The following is a 20,012-nucleotide window of genomic DNA, read 5'->3' on the forward strand; positions in this document are numbered from 1 at the left end:
CGCAGCATAAAGCCAGGCAGCAATCAGCCCACCGTGCCCCTATTCCGCAAACTGTCCACTCAGCTTAGTATACGTGTGTGTGTGTGTGTGTGTGTGTGTGTGTGTGTGTGTGTGTGTGTGTGTGTGTGTGTGTGGACATGATCAGACAAACTGCAGCTATCCAATCTCACCACCAGCTCTGTGTGTTTACTACGCATGACGTCACGAGTACCTGCAGACGGTCGAACCTGGAAGTCAGTCTCTGTGTCGAAGCTGCGCTTCAACATCTAAAGCTCATAAAAGCAAACACTTCGGTCTCGGGATGTTTGGCACGAGACGCTAGGGAAGTCACCGGCAGTCTGGTTAACACTGATTATTGATCGACTTTTTTTCTTCTTCTAATTATTATTATGACAGGGGTTGACCAGGGGAAATTAAGATTTTAAACTGTGTTGTGTCGAGTTCATTGTCAAAAGGTGGCGCATAAGCAGTCCTGCTTGTGTCGATGCTGTAAAGTAGAAGCCCTCACCACTGCTCCATGTGTTAGGACCTGTGTCCTACAGTAAGATATAAACCCTGATATCAACATGTGTTAATACTCCTGCCTGTGAAAGCAGCGATAGACTCTTTTTTTATTTTTTTGCCTAAATGTGAAATACTAAACAGCCCAAAATGTTCTCCAAATAAATGAAAGTAAAACTTATTATCAATCTCATATATTTATCTAGGGGTCATTTTTGGGGCCTCTGGGTGTCTTTCTTGACTGTTCTATCATTAGTGATAGCAACATTACGTTGTTAGCAAAAGTAAAGCTTTTTCTGTGACACGTTAACATTGTTGGGCTCCAGTGATGAAGTTGACTGTTTCTGTTCTTTGCAGGATGAGGAGAATGGTAACGGAAAGGGTAAGTGTTTCTCTTTTTCTTTCTCTTCTCATCCGACTACAAATACTAATCTAGTGCAGTGGGATAACAATGATGTAATGAACTGGGATCTCCTGCGTTCCCTCCTGTCTCTTCTGCTCGGCGGCCTATCTGCGCCCCCTACAGGACGCTATGCAACACTGCATCTAAAGTACCAGGAGCCAAGTCCAGCTGATTTTAGATAATAACATAAGAACAATAACAAGCACAGACTGTTACGTATTAGTAGATAATCCAAACACAGGAAGAGCACAAACACAATTACTCAAAAGCCTCTCATATACCAGGAGCAACCTAAAGCTTTATTTCTTTCAAGTTAACATGAATCTTTCTTCAGCAGGCACAATCTCTGATCTTTTCACTCCTCCTTCTTTACCTTCTCTCATGCAGGGTATCAGAAAGGTCGACTGGAGCCGATGGACACCATATTTGTGAAGAGTGTGAGGGAAAAAGGGCCAGCCCATCAGGCGGGCTTGTGCACAGGTAAAGGGAACTTATGGTGCAGGAGCATGAACGTCCTGATTTGCATTGTAAATCTGTCGTGGGGGAGAGCTCCGGTCACGTGATGCTGCAGACATGAGCAGATTCAGAGAAGAAGAAAAACAGGCCGTTTCTCGTTAGCAATAGATTATATCAAGAATTATTTTTCCCTGACGAGAGACTAGTTGTTTTTAACGTCATTGGGTGATTTAATAACAATCGTATACAATAATAATAAAACGAAGTAGAATGACTATAATAATACTGATGATAATAATAATAATAATCATAATCATAATAACGTTATTAAACAGAGATACGATTAAGATCAGATCAAAACTTTACAACAGTGGAGTAAAAGAAACGCAGGAAAAACAAGCGATTCCAAGCTCCTGAATGGCAGTGATTCACATAAACGCCTGTTTTTTAAAGCCTGTTTTTAGAAGGGATTTAAAAGATGAAATAGATTTTGCTCTAATTTCCTCAGGCAGTTTGTTGCAGCGTACAGCCTTGTCTGAGTATTTAAGGTTGCATTCTGGCTCATAAAGAGTTAAAGGGTCAGCAATGGAGCCAGGGGCCAGGGGCCTTTCTGTGCTTTAAAAATAATCAGTAAAGTATTTGAATCAGTGCTGTGTCTTACTGGTAGCCAGTGCAGAGATGCTAAGAGACTGGCGTAATATGGTCTCTACGTTTAGTACCAGTTAAGATTCAACCTATATCATGTCAGAGCAGAATAAGGCTTTTTCAGTTTTGCTTTCATTTAACTAAGTCTGTGACATCCGACACTCAGAGTTTACAGATAATACAGATACCAGTACGATGACTCCGATGTTCACGTTCATTTGAATGTGACAGAGCTATTGAGGTGTGCTTGTTGTGTCTTGCTGCTCAGACAGAACAGACTAGTCCTGCAGTGTGCATGCTCCAACACACGCTGTCACATCCAGAAAGTCACAGGCCAGCGTGAACACATGCCAAACACATTACAGTCTGAGCACTTTGAATGTGTTTCAGCCTGGATGAAGTCTCCATGAATGCATACAAATTGTGAACACGTCGTTCTCGAACGACTTTTTCTGGGTCGTCGGTTCACGAACCACTAAGCTGTGCTGACATCCCGTTTACACCTTATTCCTACTGGCTGCTAATCTACTTTAAACATATGGTAATGTCATGGATGCGCTCATTTTTTAGAAGGTCACCAACAGACGCTTTCTTTAAGACAATGGGGCTTGCTCTTTATTATAATGATAAAAACTATAAGTTTAATTTTGAATTGACTTTTCAGACCAAACACGAATACATCTTGTTAGTCTTGGTGCGAAAGATTTGAAAGTGAAAAATAGTCAAAAGAATATTCTGTATTTTCTTTTAATTTTTTTGTTTTGTCGCTGGTGTGAACAGGCCTTTAGTATGCCTCCCATAATATAGATAATAGACTTAATGTTTTGCCTGCATGTTTTGTTCAGACTCACTTTGGCCATTAGAACGTAAATAAAAAGGATTTTGTAGTAAATTAAATTACAACTTATTTCCACAACTGAATTTCAAGTTTTGACAGCTGCCTTGGTCCCTGCTTCGTGTGTCTCTCTCTCGCCCGGAGGTCTGCACCTGCTTGAGATGTCAAAGGTCAACATCCAGACCTCCCGTATTAACCTGTAAAATGTGCCGGATACGATATGATAACACGTCCGTGTCTCGCAGGGGATCGGCTGGTGAAAGTGAACGGAGAGAGTGTTCTAGGGAAGACGTACTCGCAGGTGATAGCCCTAATCCAGAACAGGTAAGACCTTCTGCCTGTCAGCACTTCGAGCATTCGGTGTGTTGATTTAGAGAACCATCTGTTTGCTTTTTCTTTACCATCGACATGACACACACACACGTAGTCGCCAGTATTTGTTTGCTCTGCCTTTTCAAAAAAAGAGTAGCCTGAAGCAGCGTAGTCTCCTCACTCACGTGGTCTGAAAGATGGATACCGTGGCTCTCCAGAGGCGGATTTAGAGGCTTGGAAAAGTGACACTGGACTCTGGAAGGTTTTATCCTGGTGACCTTTTCCTATTGAAATGCTTGGATTAGATTCTGACATTTTATTATCAGTTATTTTAGACCCCAAAATCCACAGGGAGGTTAGAGGTCAGCTGCAGCACAGCCGGCTGGTGTTAGGGATGTGCGAACCAACTTTTTACTCTCCTGATGTGAGATACCCCGACTCAGACTGCTGATACCAACTCCCAATCTGATACCAGTGCTCGCCTTTTTTCCCCCAAACTAAAGATCTGTTTACCTCTCAGCATGGAGCTCGTTAAGAACATCGTTATGTAAGGTGGCATGGAGGGGATCGCTGTGGTACTGAATGTAAATCGTGGCAGAAACACTGAACTTTATAATGATGTTGGTGATGAAAGCGTGTTTGATGTGGATCGGGTGCGTCTGGCCGATACCCGATCCACTTAATGAAGTCAATGAAGCCTGATACAGCGTCGCCGGATCGATTCTGTGCGTCCCCAGCTGGTGTCCACTTCAGCTGTCGATGTTTTAGTTTAGTTAAACATTTCTATAAATTAGAGGATTAATAAAAACATTACATTGTATCAAGCACCAGGTCAGGATATTGGATGTGAGCCTGTTTTATTTGTCTTCATTCTTCCCGTCCTCCCCTCTTCTTCCTCCCCTGTACATGTCTCACAGTGAAAGTGTGTTGGAGCTCTCCATTATGCCAAAGGATGAAGACGTGCTTCAGTTGGTAAGTGTGAGTATGGGATTTTTCACGCACCTTCTCTGAACAAACTAACCCACACGCATCATGCACTGCACACTTTGTTAGATTTTGGATTATGTGAGGACACTGCAGGAAGTCGTGTTTGCCGAGTTTAACCTGGATTGTCAAAGAACGTAGAGAGTTTGTTGGAATGGCTGCAGAGTGACTTAGAGGCTCTCTGCTCTGTGTTTAGATTACATCATTAACAGCCCCTATCGAAGCTTAGATTTGAAAAAAAACAAAAACAGCTCCGTGCTCGTTCACACACCCATGTACTGTACAACACATTTTTGTCGCTCCACAGGTCGCTCACATGATCAGACATGCATCAATCCTCGCCCCTCCCATTAACCCGGAGCAACATGTCAACACACAAATACCAGATACCGCCAGACTTGAGTGATCCTTGTCACATATGCAGAAACATCAGTGTCCCTGCCCGAAAGAGGCCAAAGCTTGGTTCTCCCTTTTACGTTTAACTGCCATATCTTAACATTATAAACCCACTCCTCTGTCCTGCCACTCCTCCCCTTCGCTGCTTCGCCTGTATCTGCTGCATTCCTGGCATGACATCAGCAGTGCTGCGCCTCCTTCCACACTCCCACAGGGTGGAGTAAGTCAGAGAATGAGAGGGAGGAGAGAGGGAGTTTGGAACGATCCGACAGAGGAGAAAACAAGAAGCAACAGATTAAAAAAACAAAACGTACGACAAAAAGTAATAGGAAACGAGGGAAACGAGGGAACCGATTGAACGTGTCTGGGAGAAGAGCGGCAGGTTATAGCAGCAGGAGTGTTTGTGGTCTTCTCCCTCGTCCTCCGTTCCTCCTCCTGCTCCTCTGTGACTGTTTGTGGCGACTACGAGCTAAACACGCAACCTGAGGAAAGATTATGGATTCTGTTTGCTGGTGCAGGTATACATTAATTAACAACTCGTCTGTGATTTTACTTAGCTTTACTTAATCTCGAGGGTGGAAAAGGGATCGTAGCTCGTATGTTTTTGTCCCTCTGGTGTTATGAAGTTATAACTAATGCTTTAAACGTGAAAAGTGTGGCTAATTGATAAAGTAGTCGGTTGATTATACACTTGTTTATTTGCACTGGACAGTCCTAAAGTGCCGCGCTGCGAATACATATCCTGTACGTGTGTGTATACATAACATTGTCGGGGACATTTGCTGCCGGCTGCTGTTCCAGTGAGTGTTGTGACTTTTGCTCGAGGCAGTTCATGCAGTCTGCTAGCTAGCATGTGTTTGTGTTCAGAGCAGAGGCCCTCGAGACAAACTGAAGGGGTTGAGCTGAGAGGTCGTTCCACCTAAAGGCTTGTTGTGTAACGTACGGTGGCATGAGGTTGTCTTAGCGAGTCAGAGTTCTGGTCAGTGTTGTTGTCGAACTTGTTTACCATAAGAGCAAATTAGTTAGAGTCGCCGTCGCCACGCACACTCACCTTTTCTTCAAGCGTTCATTCTGTCTTATCTCACTTGTCCTCCATCTTCCTCTCCTCTTCCAGGCATACTCCCAGGATGCTTACCTGACAGGCAACGAACCCTACACAGGGGGAGCCGAGTACCTCCCGCCACCGCCTCCCCTCTGTTACCCACACACCAAGGCCACGACCCCTGCTGGAGCCCCTCCGTCTGGCTCCATGTGCCAGAACCAGCTGGATAACTGGAGTCGTTGGCCAGGCTCTTCCAGCCCCTCTTCGCCCCTGGACAACCGCTCCGCTGTGGGCAGCCCCGCCAGCTGGCAGGAAGGACGGGCAGGAGAGCCAGGAGGTGTGGGTCACAGCAGCCCGGCCCACCGCACAGAGGAGATCCAGTACGGTATGACCAGCCAGCAGCCTCAGGGCCAGACCAGGGGGCGCTCCTACTCTTCCTCTTCCTCATCAGGAGGCCCTTTGTCCAGCCCGCTGCAAGTCCACTACCCAAACCACCACGCTGCCGGCTCCTCTCAGGCTCAGCCACGCAAGTCCAGCTCAGCCTGGACCAGTCCTCCCCTGCCCCAGCTCAGCCATGGTCGCACCGAGCTCTGCCAGCAGGCCCTCTCCGCCTGGTACCACAACCAGGTACCTGAGCGCCCAGGACGCAGCATGCAGACCCGCCACCGCAGCTACTCTCAGGACCGGCTCGGTGACTCAAGGAGGCAGCAGCAGCGGTCGGGTGGATTCCCGCACAGCGCCTCCCAGGACACTCTGATGTTACTACAGCAGTCAGGACCAGGACCCCAGGGAGAGCCCTACTGGTCCTATGGCGACAGGGAGGGGGGCCCAGGTAGGGGCCCAACTGCCACCAACTACACCCGAACACGCTCTGAAAACCTGCTAGCCCAGTACGATCGCCACGGCCGCTCGTTAGAGATGCTGGACCGAGCAGCAGCTGGACTGGTCTCACCTCATTTTGAGAGGCCCTCGTGGCCCCAGCAGGCTCCTCAGCCGCCCCCGAGGACTGACGCCCATCCGAGGCACTTCGGTGCAGCACAAGCTCCTCCGATGTCCCGACACACACAGTCACATTCTAAACACCACCCCCAGAATCACACCCAGGCCCACTCCCAGCCTCAGTCCCACCAGGCGGCCCCCCAGAGCAGGCGGCTCCCCCCGGGGCAGAGCATGGACGACCAGCCGGTGGGCTACCGCAGCTACAGCCCCTCTTTTTACCGCAAGACGGGCCGGATCATGCAGCAAGCACACTCTTTCAGGGACCCTTCGTACTCCGGCCCTCACATGAACTGGAACCCAACGCCTAAAACCAGCCCCCCGGAGGGCACAACGGCACCCCTCACTGCCTCTGCCGCGTCCCCCCTTGCCTCTGCCACCCCCGAATCCCAGGACAAAGCGTACAGGCCGACAAACCACGAGAGGGAACGAGGGTCAGTGGAGGGGCAGGCGGAGGGGCAGGCGGAGGCGGCGGAGGCGGCGGTGGTGGCGGCACAAACCCAGGAAGTGGTGCTGAGGCAGAAACCTCCCACCGGGCGGAGGAACGCCCACGGCATGCGTCACCCTCACTACGCGCTGCCCATGGACGGGCTAGAACCCTCTTTGTTTTCTCCTGATCCCCAGGACGCGGCTCCTGCCCCCGGTTCCAAGGGAGATGGAGCCCCACGCAAACCAAACGGCAACCTCGCCCCGCTCCCCATAGAGGACGACTCCCTGGCCTCGATCCCCTTCATAGGTAAGCGAGGAATGCACGAGCTTCATCTCGCGTGGCTTCTCTTACACCTTAATCCGCTCTCAAAAAACTCCAACTGACCTTGAGATTCCATCGCTTCCATTCTAAATCGTAATCCACACCGAGTGTTTATTGAATATTAGTGAAAGCTTTGCTGAGATGAAATGCAGAAGCTTTAATCCAGACAGAATTATGAGTTTAGGGGAATGTGTGTGTTTCCTTAATTTCCTTCTTGTCTGTCTATTGAGACTCCAGGCTCTTCTCAGATGCAGTTTCCATTCTCTCAGAGAGATTGTGTGTGTGAGTGTGTGTGTGTGTGTGTGCGTGTTTGTCTGTGAATGTTTGCATTGGGTAATACAGGCACTTCCCGCAGTCTTACAGACAGTATTAGTAGTTTGATTGAATCATATTTGATGGGAATTCCCTAATCCTGCTGCCTGCCCCTGGTCTCTAAGGTCGCCTCACCATGCTGAGGAAATGAGGTGGAGTCTTGACATCCAGAATGTGTGTGTGTGTTTTTGTTTGCGTGTCAGCAGGTACTGCTCGTGATCTTCTATAATGCCTGTCATCTTTTAGTCAGTTGCCGTATTCGTTTTTTATAGTAAATGTTAGCATGCTAACACGCTAAACAAAGATAGAGCATGGTGAACATTATAAACATTAGCATATTAGCATTGTCATTGGGAGCATAATGCCATGCTAGCATTAGCATATAGCTTAAAGCACCACCGTACAGCATCACAGAGCAGCAAGCATGGCTGTAGACTCTTAGTCTTGTGTCATCTTTTGACTATAATCGTTTTTATGTGCGTCTTCATTACAGTTCGGCTCCCTTTCAACATTGTGTAATGTTGCTTTTAAATGACATCTAAGGAAGGAACACTTTTAATCCTCTCCTCAAAGACTTAATCTGCTTTTTTATGGACCACGCAGAAATTTGGATTAATTAAAAGCAGTGAAACAAAATGCTATGTTTAGAGTACCCTGAATGATTCAGCCATAAACCGATAATGACAACCTGTAATAGCTTCAGTGCATGCAGGATACAGTATGTAGTTGTTTGCCTATATGAGGTTGTTTGCATGAATATGCACCGTACAGTTATAGCCTACATGTCGGTGTCAGTGATTGTGGTCCTGTCCCAGCTTGTTCCCCGCTCTGAAAAGACTCAAAGAGAAGGGGCTTCGCAGGCTTTATGTTGCCTTGTCTCACTTGACGTGTACAGCAGCCTTTAAGTCAAACCATACGCAAATAACGTCAGTCGATCGGGTGAGCTGTGCCGCCACCAGCCTGTCGCAGGCTGAGGAAAACAACCGCCGCTTACCCCGATGCCCGATTGATTCAAATCAGCTGCCCTGGACTCTTCGACCCAACATGGGAACGAGCGTTGATATTTGAGCCCAGCCACGCTCGGCCAGAAAAAAAGGTCATTTAAAGAGAGAAAATCCAGAAGGGTTCTGCAAAGCAGGAGGAATCTCTCTCTGCTTTCTCTCAGTCCGTCTGTCAGAGCACATTCTTGCCTCGTACCTTCACCTGAATTAGATGAAACCTGGCAGTCAGAGCTGCAGGCCGGGACACGTCTTATGGCCATAAACTGAAACTAGGCTAGAGTCTCCCCATAGACAAGAACATAACTTTTCTCTTCTCCGTCTTTCTCCGTCTCTTTATCTCTCTGACTAAGATGCCGATATGATCTGGGGGCCTGTTTGGGAATATGTGATTTAATAGGCGTTCATTGTCGTTCGTGTCTGGGAGGCACGGACCACAAAGGCAGGCTGTGTCTGCCGGCAAATGGGTTTTTACGACGTCTAGTATAGAGATATAGAAAAAGCAGTATTTTCTTTTATTTCTGTAGCTCATACAATGTGAATAAAACAAGAAGGGGCATGTTCACAGATGAAGTATTTCACTCTGTACCCACTTGGAGTCTTTCGACATGAATCTAAGCTGTAAATTACCAAGAGGTTTCTGTGGCGGTCCTTGCTGGGAACAGAAGGGGCCCGTTCTCTCAGCTCCCGCCCTTAGTGCTGCTGTTGTGCTGCTCTGGATGATGTGTGTCTGTGAGGGGGTTCAGTCTATGACTGTCTTTACTAGCTGGACCCTGGACACTCCAGACCAGGACCAAGACCTTCTGTACTGGCTTCCACAAGTCCTCTTGTGGCCGCTGAAACGATTAACCAATTATCGACAACTACTTTGCTAATCGATTGCTCGTTAATGTCATTTTTTAAGCTAAAATGGTAAATATTAGCTGCTCAATGATGAGGGTTTGCATTTTTTTTTGTCTTACATAAACTGAATATCTGAGGGTTTTGGACTGTTGGTCGAATCAAACTTGCAGTTTGAAGTGGTCACGTTGGGCTTTAAGGAAATTGTGATTTAAATTTTCACTATTTTCTGACATTCTATTGACCAAACGGTCAATCAATAAATAAGGAAAATAAATAGCAGAAGAGAATCTTTACTTCAGCCTGAATAATACAGTTTGAACCATAATTTGCCAATAGTAGGCAAAGATCTCTTACAGCTGTACAGCATTTAACATTTGAGAAGTTTATTCTGTCAAAAAAAGAAAGGTTTTGCAAAAAAACATGTTCATATTTCTCAAAATAGGTAAAGGAAAAAGTTTAATTTAGATGCTGGTTCCCTAACTCCTGCTCTAGTAAGTAAAGACTCGCCATGTGCTTCGTAAGGAGTTTTGAAGGAATGTGAAAATGCAGGAGAATTTACTCAACCCTTAACGTTTGATGTAGTCCTTTTGTCAAATGTATCTGAATAAGTAAAAATCCCCAGACTGGGATATATATACATGGTGCGTATATACATTCACAGTAAGGACTTGTATGCAGGATGTCCTGTAGAGCTGTGGCAGAGTGTGCTGCAGCATGCTGCTCCCCTCTGCTGGTCCGTCTCTGTCGTGTGGCTCTGGGCTCACTCTCTGGCTGCCTGTTAATGACGGCCTTTGTTAAACCCACAAGCCCGGCTATTTCTGGGCAGCGCTGTAAACGGGCAGATTCCTCACCCCAGATTGGAAATGTTTTCCGCCTGATGTCGGACTCTAGTGTGCACAGGAGTGAAGAACAGAACGGCAAGGGTGGTCGGCGGAAGAAGGGAAGGAGAGACAGAGAGAAAAGAGAAGAAGCTGAGGGTTGAAGGATGATTACAGGAAGTTGCTGGGACAAAGAGGTAAAAAAACAAAAAAGAAATCTGAACAGGAGTGAGATGAGAGCATATAGCAGGAATTTACAAAAAAAGGCTTTGTGGTGGTCTGTGCTGGATCTCAGAGTCCCTCCAGTCTGCAGAGGCTGTGCTGCCCTCTGCAGTATACACTGAGAACACGCTGGAGCCTTGCAGCAACTCAATCCTGACAATATAGAAAGTCACCGGCAAATCCAGCTTCTCCTCACTCAATGCAAATAGTAGACCTGTCTCTTATCTGTCAGTCAGGAAGTGTGTGTGTGTGTGTGAGAGAGTGTGTGTGTGTGTGTGTGTGTGTTGCGGTTTCATATCCCTTTGCATCAGCCTAAACTGTTAAACACTTGTAGCCTGCGTGACCTATATATTCTGCTTTAAGCCTTTTGTCGTCTCAAACACAAAATCATAAAACTAGCACTAAGCATCTACATATACAGTTATCCATGATATTCATATTTTGTTAGATTGTGTCTTTTCTCCTGCATGTGTCCTCACGAGTATCACACAGCGCTGTAGATTTAATAAAGAACTGAAACCTGGAGCCAGTAAATCTCTGTTACAAAACCGCCTCCGTTAGAGACCGACTAGCTCTTCCAATGGCAGCAGGCGACTCAGGTACTGCTTCTCTGCAAACCGCTTGCTTATTTTGGTTGCATTCGTGTTATTTCGTTCCGGACACAGTTGCAGAGGTTTTCAATCCTCTAGTTTCTTCAGTGCATTTGTAAATGAGCGTAGAATCTTGTGTTTGTGGTTTGTCCTTTTGTGTACTGGAACCCAGAAATGGGTCGTGTTCGAGTATGATTGTCGTATGTGTTGATTTTGCAGATGAAAGACTTACAGATGAGGCGACAGAAATTGAAAATGTGAATTGAATTTTCTTGTTTAGCATCTGTGACGGTAACCCTGCAGTTCCTCGTCGTTCCTCTCCCTTACACACCTCCTGATCTAACACCCTTTTAATATCCTTCTTCTTCCATTCTGGCCTTTTTCTCTAACACCTAACCTATCCCCCCCTCCCTCTCCTCCTCCTGCCTCCCCTCCACCCTCCCACAGATGAGCCGACCAGCCCAGGTGCTGATTTGCGCGCCCGCCATGTGCCGGCGTCCTCCGTGGTATCCAGCGGCATGAACTCGGCACCCGCCGTGGTCACTGGCCCCGCCTCCCCCACCTTCACCTTCCCCCTCACTAGGCTCTTCTCACAGGACTGCAGTGAGTGCCCCCCCCCCCCCCCCCCCCCCATCCCTCCCTCCCTTCCTCCCCACTGCATGCAGCTGAAATATTTGTGAGTTCTTTTTCAGAGAAGGATTGATCATGCATGGTATTTTAAAACCCTCCTGGTTAGTTGGTTGGTTGGTTAGTTATACATTTCAAGAGGGTCTCGGGGATTTTTTATTTTCCTCACTGCTTAGTTTCCTATTTTATCAATTGTGTTTTCCTGTGATAAGTCTTCAAAGTATTTTTTCCACTCAAATTCAGTCAAATCCAATTTCAACCAGTTTCTAATTCAAATCAAGTTGTTTAAATAATTCTCCAGAATTAAGTGTAATTTTTCATGATTCTAGTAAAGCGGTTTTCCCAATAATGCTGTCTTAATTCTGAAAATAAGAACTTTTGAGGCTAAATAACAGGAAAAGATGAACATGTTTGAATGCTGAATTTATAGATTTGCATGTTTGACACAAAGAAATTCATACAAACTTGTTTGCTCAGATTGTGTTTGGTTTGTTTGTCTTGTTGTGCACGAAGCCCAAAAGAGTCGGTGTGTTTCAGATTCATTTAAATCCCGGATTAGTCAAATTGGATAAACTCGCATGATATGTTTCTTTAAACAAATGCACGTCAGTCTGTGTTTGCAGGCGCCACACCTGCATGCCAGTGGTGAGAAAAGTGACCAGAGTTGATTTAATTTAACCCAGTGTTCCAGCTCATCTCCCCATCGTTCATCCTAACTACGCCACCCAAACCTCCTCCACCACCACCACCTCCTGCTTCCTCCCTCACTATCCCCTCTCCTAATCCAACACCGCCCACGCTGGTGATTGGCATTACATCAACATTCTGTCTTTCTCTCTGTCTCTTTGTTTCTCCTTCTCTCTCTCTCTCTCTCTGCTCATTCATCCTCTCACCGAGCAGGCAGTATTAAATCCGGTCGCCGTTCCTCCTATCTTCTAGCCGTCACCACCGAGCGCTCCAAGTCATGCGACGAAGGACTCAACACGTTCAGAGAGGAAGGCCGAGTCTTCTCGTGAGTACCGTCAGTCTGAGACGGATGAGATTCAAACAGCACCCATTTGAATTACACGTGCAGGCAGACGTCTCATGTTGTGTTGTTGTACTTGACAGGAGGCTACCAAAGAGAGTGAAGAGTTTCTTCACAGACGGGGTGAGTTCTTCGCCTTTCATTCCTCTAAACATCACCTAAACCTTGTTTTTTACAAATCCTGTCCTTGTTTCTCACTGCTTTACTTGTGCAGGTGACTACTTTTACATTCACGTGTCCTTTTGTCAGATTATCAAACCAAGAACACAAACTATAAACAAATATCGATGCCCTGCAGCTTAACCGACACATTTAACAAACTAACAACCGCTTACAGACAGTCAACTGGTATTTGCTTAACAAATTAAAGCATACAAATGTCATTTTAAGACTTCCCTTATGTAATCTGTGGCTATGTTATTTCATAATTGTGAAAGCACCTAAAAAAACACGAGATCCACGTAAATGCTTCCTGAGGTTTTGAGTGACGTTTAAGTGAGCTGTGCAGCTTTCGACCACAGTACAAGATGATGGCAAACGGCATTTCCCTTCATTTCCTTTTCAACTTGATTATTGAAAGTCACAACTACTTTTGCTTTATTTACGAAACCGTTGAAAGGTTTACTTGTGACATGCTCAGGTCATCAGAAAGTGTAATAGATATTTCAATTTTGCAATCAAGGTTTGAAACTTGAATCAAAACAAGTTACTACTCGAGTTAGTCGTGTTTGTTCAGTGTCAGCTTTAATAATGCTGAATCAGTTTTTAGGTGAGATTTAAAAGCGGCGTTTGGCAACTCACAGTACAGCGGCACAAAGAGGCCAAATTGTTGCTGCCTCAGCTACTGATGCATCACTTGTAACGTGGTGTAATGTAATGCAAGAGGAGAAATTTTAAATTCAAAATATGCCAAACACAGAGGAACACGGGTTACAACTACACCCTGAGCAGCACTGACTACATGAACATAAAGTTGAATGAACACCTCAGCAAAAACATTATCAGCAGCAAGTAAAGATCCTTCATGTTATTATTTTGGCATAAGAGAAAGAGGTTTTTAATTAGTTTTCATTGTCAGAAATGGGTGGCATTCTGTTATCACACCTTTTGATTACCATACTGAAACAAAAGGGAAGAAAGTTCAGATTTAACGTCTTTTTTCAGGTCTCAAGGCAACAAAGAACATCAACAAATGTTCTGATAATTTCCTCGGTTGTGTTTCAGTCTCTGGACAACCTCGGCACAGCAGAGGAGGTGCGATCTAAACGCCACTCCACCTCAGAGCTGGGAAACATTACGTACAGCGACGTGCGGCAAGAAGGATGGCTGCACTTCAAACAAATCCTCACGGAGAAGGGCAAGGTGGGCGTGACAAGAAAAGAGCTCGAGGCAGAAAAAGCGTTCAAAGCGAGCGAGCAAGCAAACACTCACATCTCATCTTTCTCTCACAGAAGGTGGGCAGCGGCATGCGTCCGTGGAAGCGGGTCTTTTCTGTGCTCCGCTCCCATTCGCTGTTCCTCTACAAGGACAAGAGGGAGGCGGTGCTCCGCGGGGCCACGATCGGAGGTGCGGCCGAGGACGAGCAGCCCATCAGCATCCGGGGCTGCCTGGTGGACATAGCGTACAGCGAGACCAAACGGAAGCACGCCCTGCGGCTGACCACCCAGGACTTCTGCGAGTACCTGCTTCAGGCCGAGGATCGGGAGGACATGCTGGAATGGATAAAGGTCATCAGGGAGAACAGCAAGACGGACAGCGAGGTCAGAGGACACGCCTCCACCTGTTAGACTTGAAGCTCCTCTGTGAGTGTGCCTCGAGTGTGTGGTTATAACAGATGTGTTTGTTTTGTTGCAGGAGCTCGGTATATCCAGACAGGCCCTCATCAATAAGAAACTGAATGATTACAGGAAGCAGAGGTGGGCCACCTGATAACAGAGCATGAATCTTTCTTTACCACCGCACACATCCGCTGTCATGACGGACAGCTTGAATTAAAGCTGTCTCTCTGTCTCCCCCTGCAGTCCGACAGGCAGCAAGCCCGACTCCTCTCCCAGGATGTCCCGCATGAAGCCTCCCTTCCTGCTCACCAAGACGGAAAACGCTGCGGGGGCGCCACGCTCCCCCAAACCAGAGGGCAAAGGTCAGCGTCGGGGACAGACTAATCAAACACACCTGCCACTTACTGTGCTAAAATAAAACTGTATTATTGTTTTTGATTAAATGTCAGAAGTTATGAGATCTATTACCACCTGGAGAGAGCGTTGTTTCTCCTCTAAGATGATATTGAGGTAAAAATGGTGGCTCAGTTCTGGGTAATTATGTTTTATATTTATTAGGGGTAATACGCTTTATAATCTTAACTATGAAAGTCTAACATAACAGTTCTAGGTTGTTACTCCACTAATAAGTAACATACATTGCAGCTTAATACTAACTCTAAGGCTTGGTGCCAGTTTAAATTGTATACATTTTTATCATTGCAATCATCCTTTTTGTACTATTTGTGACTCTTTGACCAGTCTTATAGAAATCAGATATTTGACATTAGAATCTGTAAGGACGGGATAAACCAAGAAGCAAACACTGAAGCTCCGTGACAAGCAGTGACGTTTTTTTTTTTGTCCGAACTGTCCTCAGATGAGAGCGCTCCTCCGAAGTCTCCGTGGGGAATCAACATCATGAAGAAGTCAAAGAAGTCGGGGCCTAAAGCTTTTGGTGTGAGGTTGGAGGATTGTCAGCCGGGTGTGATTAACAAGGTTAGCCTCAATATCGTCTGTCATACCAGACTGCAGTAAAAGTACTACTACTAGTATCACTGAAGGTTTTATTTGTGATTAAACTCCGTCTGTGTCCATCTCAGTTCATCCCGTTGATCGTGGAGATCTGCTGCGGTCTGGTGGAGGAGATGGGTCTGGAGTACACGGGGATCTACCGAGTCCCCGGGAACAACGCCATGGTGTCCGCGCTTCAGGACCAGCTCAACAAGGGATGCGACATCAACCCTACAGAGGAGGTGAGGACACACGAACACACCTGTGCATTTGATAAACCACAAACCGTTTTCATTCAACTTTACTCGACACAACGGGAAAGATACGATGAGCTCTGACTCCTCTCTGTCTCTGTTTCTGTCAACAGAAGTGGCAAGACCTCAATGTTGTCAGCAGTTTGCTGAAATCCTTCTTCAGGAAACTTCCAGAGCCGCTCTTCACCAACGGTTTGTTCAAACGTGTCACTGCAAGCCGACCGCGCACAACTCACGCTGCCGTGCATTCATATCAAACCCGCTGCATTTTGATATCTTTACAGACAAGTACAACGACTTCATCGACACCAACCGGATGGACAGTGCATCAGACAGACTAAAGACCATGAAGAAACTGGTACGTATTTGTTTGTATTACTTTGCTACTACTTTGCTAGTGTGTGTGTGTGTGTGTGTGTGTGTGTGTGTGAGGGAAGAAGTTTGGCAGGTCCAACAGGTTTATCAATATTGTCGTTCCTCTTGTTTTCTTTCGCAGATCCGAGACCTCCCAGATTATTATTACCACACTCTGAAGTTCCTGGTTGTTCACCTGAAGACTGTAGCCGACAGCTCGGATAAAAACAAGGTGCGTCAAAGACGGTTTGTAAATATAATCATGATGCACCGCTGTGACATCTTCGGTATTAATGTATTGTTGTCGTTGTGTAGATGGAGCCCCGTAACCTGGCTCTGGTGTTCGGGCCGACGCTGGTTCGGACATCTGAAGACAACATGAAAGACATGGTCACACACATGCCCGACCGCTACAAGATAGTAGAGACGCTCATCCAACATGTGAGAGAGGCAACACACACACACACACACACACACACACACACACACACACACATTAAAATGACCCATGATCACTTTCAAGATAAATATTTCTCTCTCCGTGTCGTTCTTGTAGTGCAACTGGTTTTTCGCTGAAGAGCAAGACAAGGATGAAAAGGTATGCTTCCCGTATTGTTTCTTCAGACTTGCACATTGAAAGCGTTAATGCACTGCGGGGGACAGTTATTTAAAGATTCAGTTGAGTTGATGTGCAGTTGCCCTGAAAACTTGCAAGTAACGTGCAGTATGTGACTTCATCATCTGAGAATCTTTTCAAGTTGGTGTGAAATGACTCAGAATCTGGGGGATCGCTTCATCTTTTTAAGAAAAAGTATTATTTGATGCATTCTTGTGCAGCAAATGATGTTGTTTTAAGATGATGACAGTAAGTCTTAGAAAGTCCCTGAAAAAAGAGAAAAATAAGTCAAATGTTTATTGAGCATTTGTGCTATTTCATGAAGCCAATGAGTCATGGCATTTACAACTTTAGATTTGACCTTTTAGTGTTGTCTTTGTGGTCGGGAGCACAAAGATAAAGTAAAACAATTCTAGACTTGTTTTCAAAAGCGTTATCTGTGTCTCTCTTCCGTCCAGACACCGGTGGACACGGAGGACGTGCAGCCCGCCCCCAACATCGACCACCTGCTGTCCAACATTGGCAGGACCACTCTGCTCGGGGAGGCCTCAGGTGAGCGCGCTGCTGAGTGCTCTGAGCCAATCGCCCGCTAGAGCTCTGACCAAGTCGACCAATAGCATTCGGGTAGATGTAATCGCAACCCCAAATTAATGCTGCTTTCCATTTCAAGCTGGAAGAAGGGAATTCCCCACCAGTGTATCATAATTACAATGTGTGGGCTCTAGTGAAACAGCTGGCAGACGTTATGATGTTAATGAGCAGAACTGAGTCTTAATTCTCAAGAATAAGACTTCAACAAGTCGGTAAATTAATCCTGTTCCAATGAATCCATAAAAGTAAACGACTTAAGACGGTGCTCTTTAAAAGCATGTTAAAAATAATGATCCCAAGTGATGACATGACCTCAGTTTCCTCGCCTGATTGAGATTCCTCTTCGGAAGTTTGTCCCAATTTTAAAGCCAGAGTTCCCTCTTTTCCAACAGAACTAGAACGCGGCATAAGAAATGAAAGTCTGACATCTGTTAGTACTCGGAGTGTTTCTGTGTTTGATAGCATGCCTACACTTCTCTCCTTTCTGCTGACCTCTTTCCCCCCCCCCCCCCCCCCCCCCATCTTGTCAATCTTTCACTTTCTCTGTACGTTTCTGCATTTCCTTCTCTTAGCTGAGCCTGTGGAGCAGCCACTGCGGTAGGATGGGAACTCCCCTGGCAATACGTGTGTGTGTGTGTGTGTGTGTGTGTGTGTGTGTGTGTGTGTGTGTGTGTGTTTGTGTGGGCGTGGGTGTGCAACCGAGTCTGTGAATCACATTGTGAAAGTGAAATAATGTGTGTTTGTGTGGGTGAGAGAGAGAGTGTTAGTGTTTGGTGATGGTTTGTGTCTCCATGGTCTCCATTACCCTCTTTAGACTCAGTGTCTCCCTCTCAGTGTCAGACGGAGGTCCCTGTAAGAACATGTCACTTCAGTGTCGGACTAATGAATTAACGGCCTGTTAAAGCTGCTGCATCTGACACTGGAGTGTAAACTGCGGTCTGTCGCTGAGAGACGACTCCCACACTAGTGGTCTTGTTGTCGAGCACTTTGCTCCACTCAACCTTCGGGCATCTTTAGTCAGCGTAGTCCAATCATCAGGCTCCTCATGCCCCGCTTACCTCCCGAAGGGACTCTAGGTGGCGTCGTTTCTGACCTGCCGTTTTAAAGGCCACAATGACATCAGAGATGTAATCTGGTTTGTTTGTGTGAGGTTCAGTAGTGGCGCACACTTTCACCCTTCATCCACGGTTTTTGTTTCCCAAAATGTTTAATTGAGGTCCAAGCCAACATCTGCACGCAAAGAAGAAGGCAAGTCCTTTTTATATCGGCCAGAATCCACATTTATCTATTTGGATTAGCAAATATTCTAGAAGTGACCTTTCAAAGTAAAGTCCCTCAGATATTTAGCAAAACAAGAGAAGATCAGCTATGATATTTTAACATTTACTGACCCATCGCATTCTTTCACCACTGCTAAATGTTTGTCATTAATACCATAGCTGCTACCAGAAATTATGACCTAGTCTCGTGATAGGTCCCAGAGTTTAGTAACCGTTACAGCAGAAACTGAAACGGTTTCTGTGGATCGGTTCTCTAGTCTATAAATAGCAAAAAAGGTACAGCTGAAGGCCTGATCTCCAAGCAGTGATACAAAAACAGAGACATTTAGGGAGCAGAGCTAAAATCAGACAATGTTTTGTATTTATTCTTGTTAAATGACTTTAGACAATGAGTCAGTTATCAAAGTTGCTGTTTTTTTTTTGCTGACTAATTCCCTAATTACTGAGCTCAGTGGGCTGCTGTAAAGCAGAAAGTCTCACTCAAGGACACTTTGACATGAGGACGGTAGGAGCCAGGGATCAAACCGCCGGCCTTGTAGTTAAATGGTGGACAGTTTGTCCACCATCTGGAATGCGACACACAAGATAAACTGGATTGATATCGTTGTTGTTGGTTCATGAGAAACGGTTCCATCTAGAGCGCTTCAAAGCCCCGGGTTCCTCCAAAGATTTTGATTCCGTACTACGTGAAAGACAAAAACAGCTTTCATCCTGCATCGCTGTGTTTGTGCTGTGAGGGAGTTGTGTTTCTTTGTACTCTGGACTCAAAACTTATTTCTGCCTTCACGCCTCCCAACGCTTCTTTCCCTGATTGATGTCATCAGTGTTTTTCTGTGATGTCATCGGTGTGTGCCGTGGTTTCCTAATGCCTCCAACACCAAACCCTGCTTACCCAATCATTGTGTGTCGTCCACACGCGCAAATCAGTGTCTTTGTACTGGGGGGGGGGGGGTCCGTCACGGTCAGAGGGCACAGAGGAAGGCGAGTCCCTTAAACTTTAGTAGAGGAATTAGTAGATTAGATTAGAGGAATCTTGTAATTTAAAAAAAAATTGGCAGATCAGGAAGACGACGTAAAACTGCTGAAACTTTCAAGTATGTTGTGCTCAAGCCACAACCACATCTGTGACGTCACAGCGGGTGTTTTCCCCTTGACAGCTGATGGGAAACACCGGCTTGTGACTTCCGGGTTTGAAGTGCAGACAGAAGTGCAACATGCAGAAGCAGTTTTCTATGATTTAAAAAAAAGTGATGATCGCACCAACTGCCTCTGTGTCCTCCACCGCGACTGTTCTGGCCTTTTGTTAACTTCAAAGGTTCTGACCCACTGATGTTTTTATTCTCTTCTCCCCAGACTCAACCAACAGTGAGTCAGCTAAATCAAAGGTA

General features: G+C 45.9%; 1 protein-coding gene across 6 annotated transcripts in view; it reads left to right on the forward strand.

The window, feature by feature from the left end:
• Positions 1-20,012, forward strand: part of arhgap23a (Rho GTPase activating protein 23a) — a 61,844-nt gene that overhangs the window by 37,753 nt on the left and 4,079 nt on the right. For 2 of the 6 annotated variants that reach the window (XM_076085721.1, XM_076085719.1), the window contains 21 exons: positions 859-883; positions 1,292-1,384; positions 3,086-3,164; positions 4,070-4,130; positions 5,647-7,306; positions 11,552-11,707; positions 12,632-12,743; positions 12,842-12,881; positions 13,983-14,120; positions 14,210-14,518; positions 14,613-14,674; positions 14,780-14,898; positions 15,396-15,514; positions 15,619-15,771; positions 15,897-15,975; positions 16,068-16,141; positions 16,280-16,369; positions 16,453-16,578; positions 16,694-16,735; positions 17,212-17,305; positions 19,978-20,009. In XM_076085721.1, the coding sequence (XP_075941836.1) occupies positions 859-883; positions 1,292-1,384; positions 3,086-3,164; positions 4,070-4,130; positions 5,647-7,306; positions 11,552-11,707; positions 12,632-12,743; positions 12,842-12,881; positions 13,983-14,120; positions 14,210-14,518; positions 14,613-14,674; positions 14,780-14,898; positions 15,396-15,514; positions 15,619-15,771; positions 15,897-15,975; positions 16,068-16,141; positions 16,280-16,369; positions 16,453-16,578; positions 16,694-16,735; positions 17,212-17,305; positions 19,978-20,009 (3,663 nt within the window). The remainder of the gene's footprint in view (positions 1-858; positions 884-1,291; positions 1,385-3,085; positions 3,165-4,069; positions 4,131-5,646; positions 7,307-11,551; positions 11,708-12,631; positions 12,744-12,841; positions 12,882-13,982; positions 14,121-14,209; positions 14,519-14,612; positions 14,675-14,779; positions 14,899-15,395; positions 15,515-15,618; positions 15,772-15,896; positions 15,976-16,067; positions 16,142-16,279; positions 16,370-16,452; positions 16,579-16,693; positions 16,736-17,211; positions 17,306-19,977; positions 20,010-20,012) is intronic. The other 4 variants (XM_076085720.1, XM_076085722.1, XM_076085723.1 and 1 more) reach the window with 4 other exon arrangements.

Source organism: Anarhichas minor, unplaced genomic scaffold (assembly GCF_050575085.1).
Source record: "Anarhichas minor isolate MPS153535 unplaced genomic scaffold, ASM5057508v1 ptg000007l, whole genome shotgun sequence".
NCBI classification, from domain to species: Eukaryota; Metazoa; Chordata; class Actinopteri; order Perciformes; family Anarhichadidae; genus Anarhichas; species Anarhichas minor.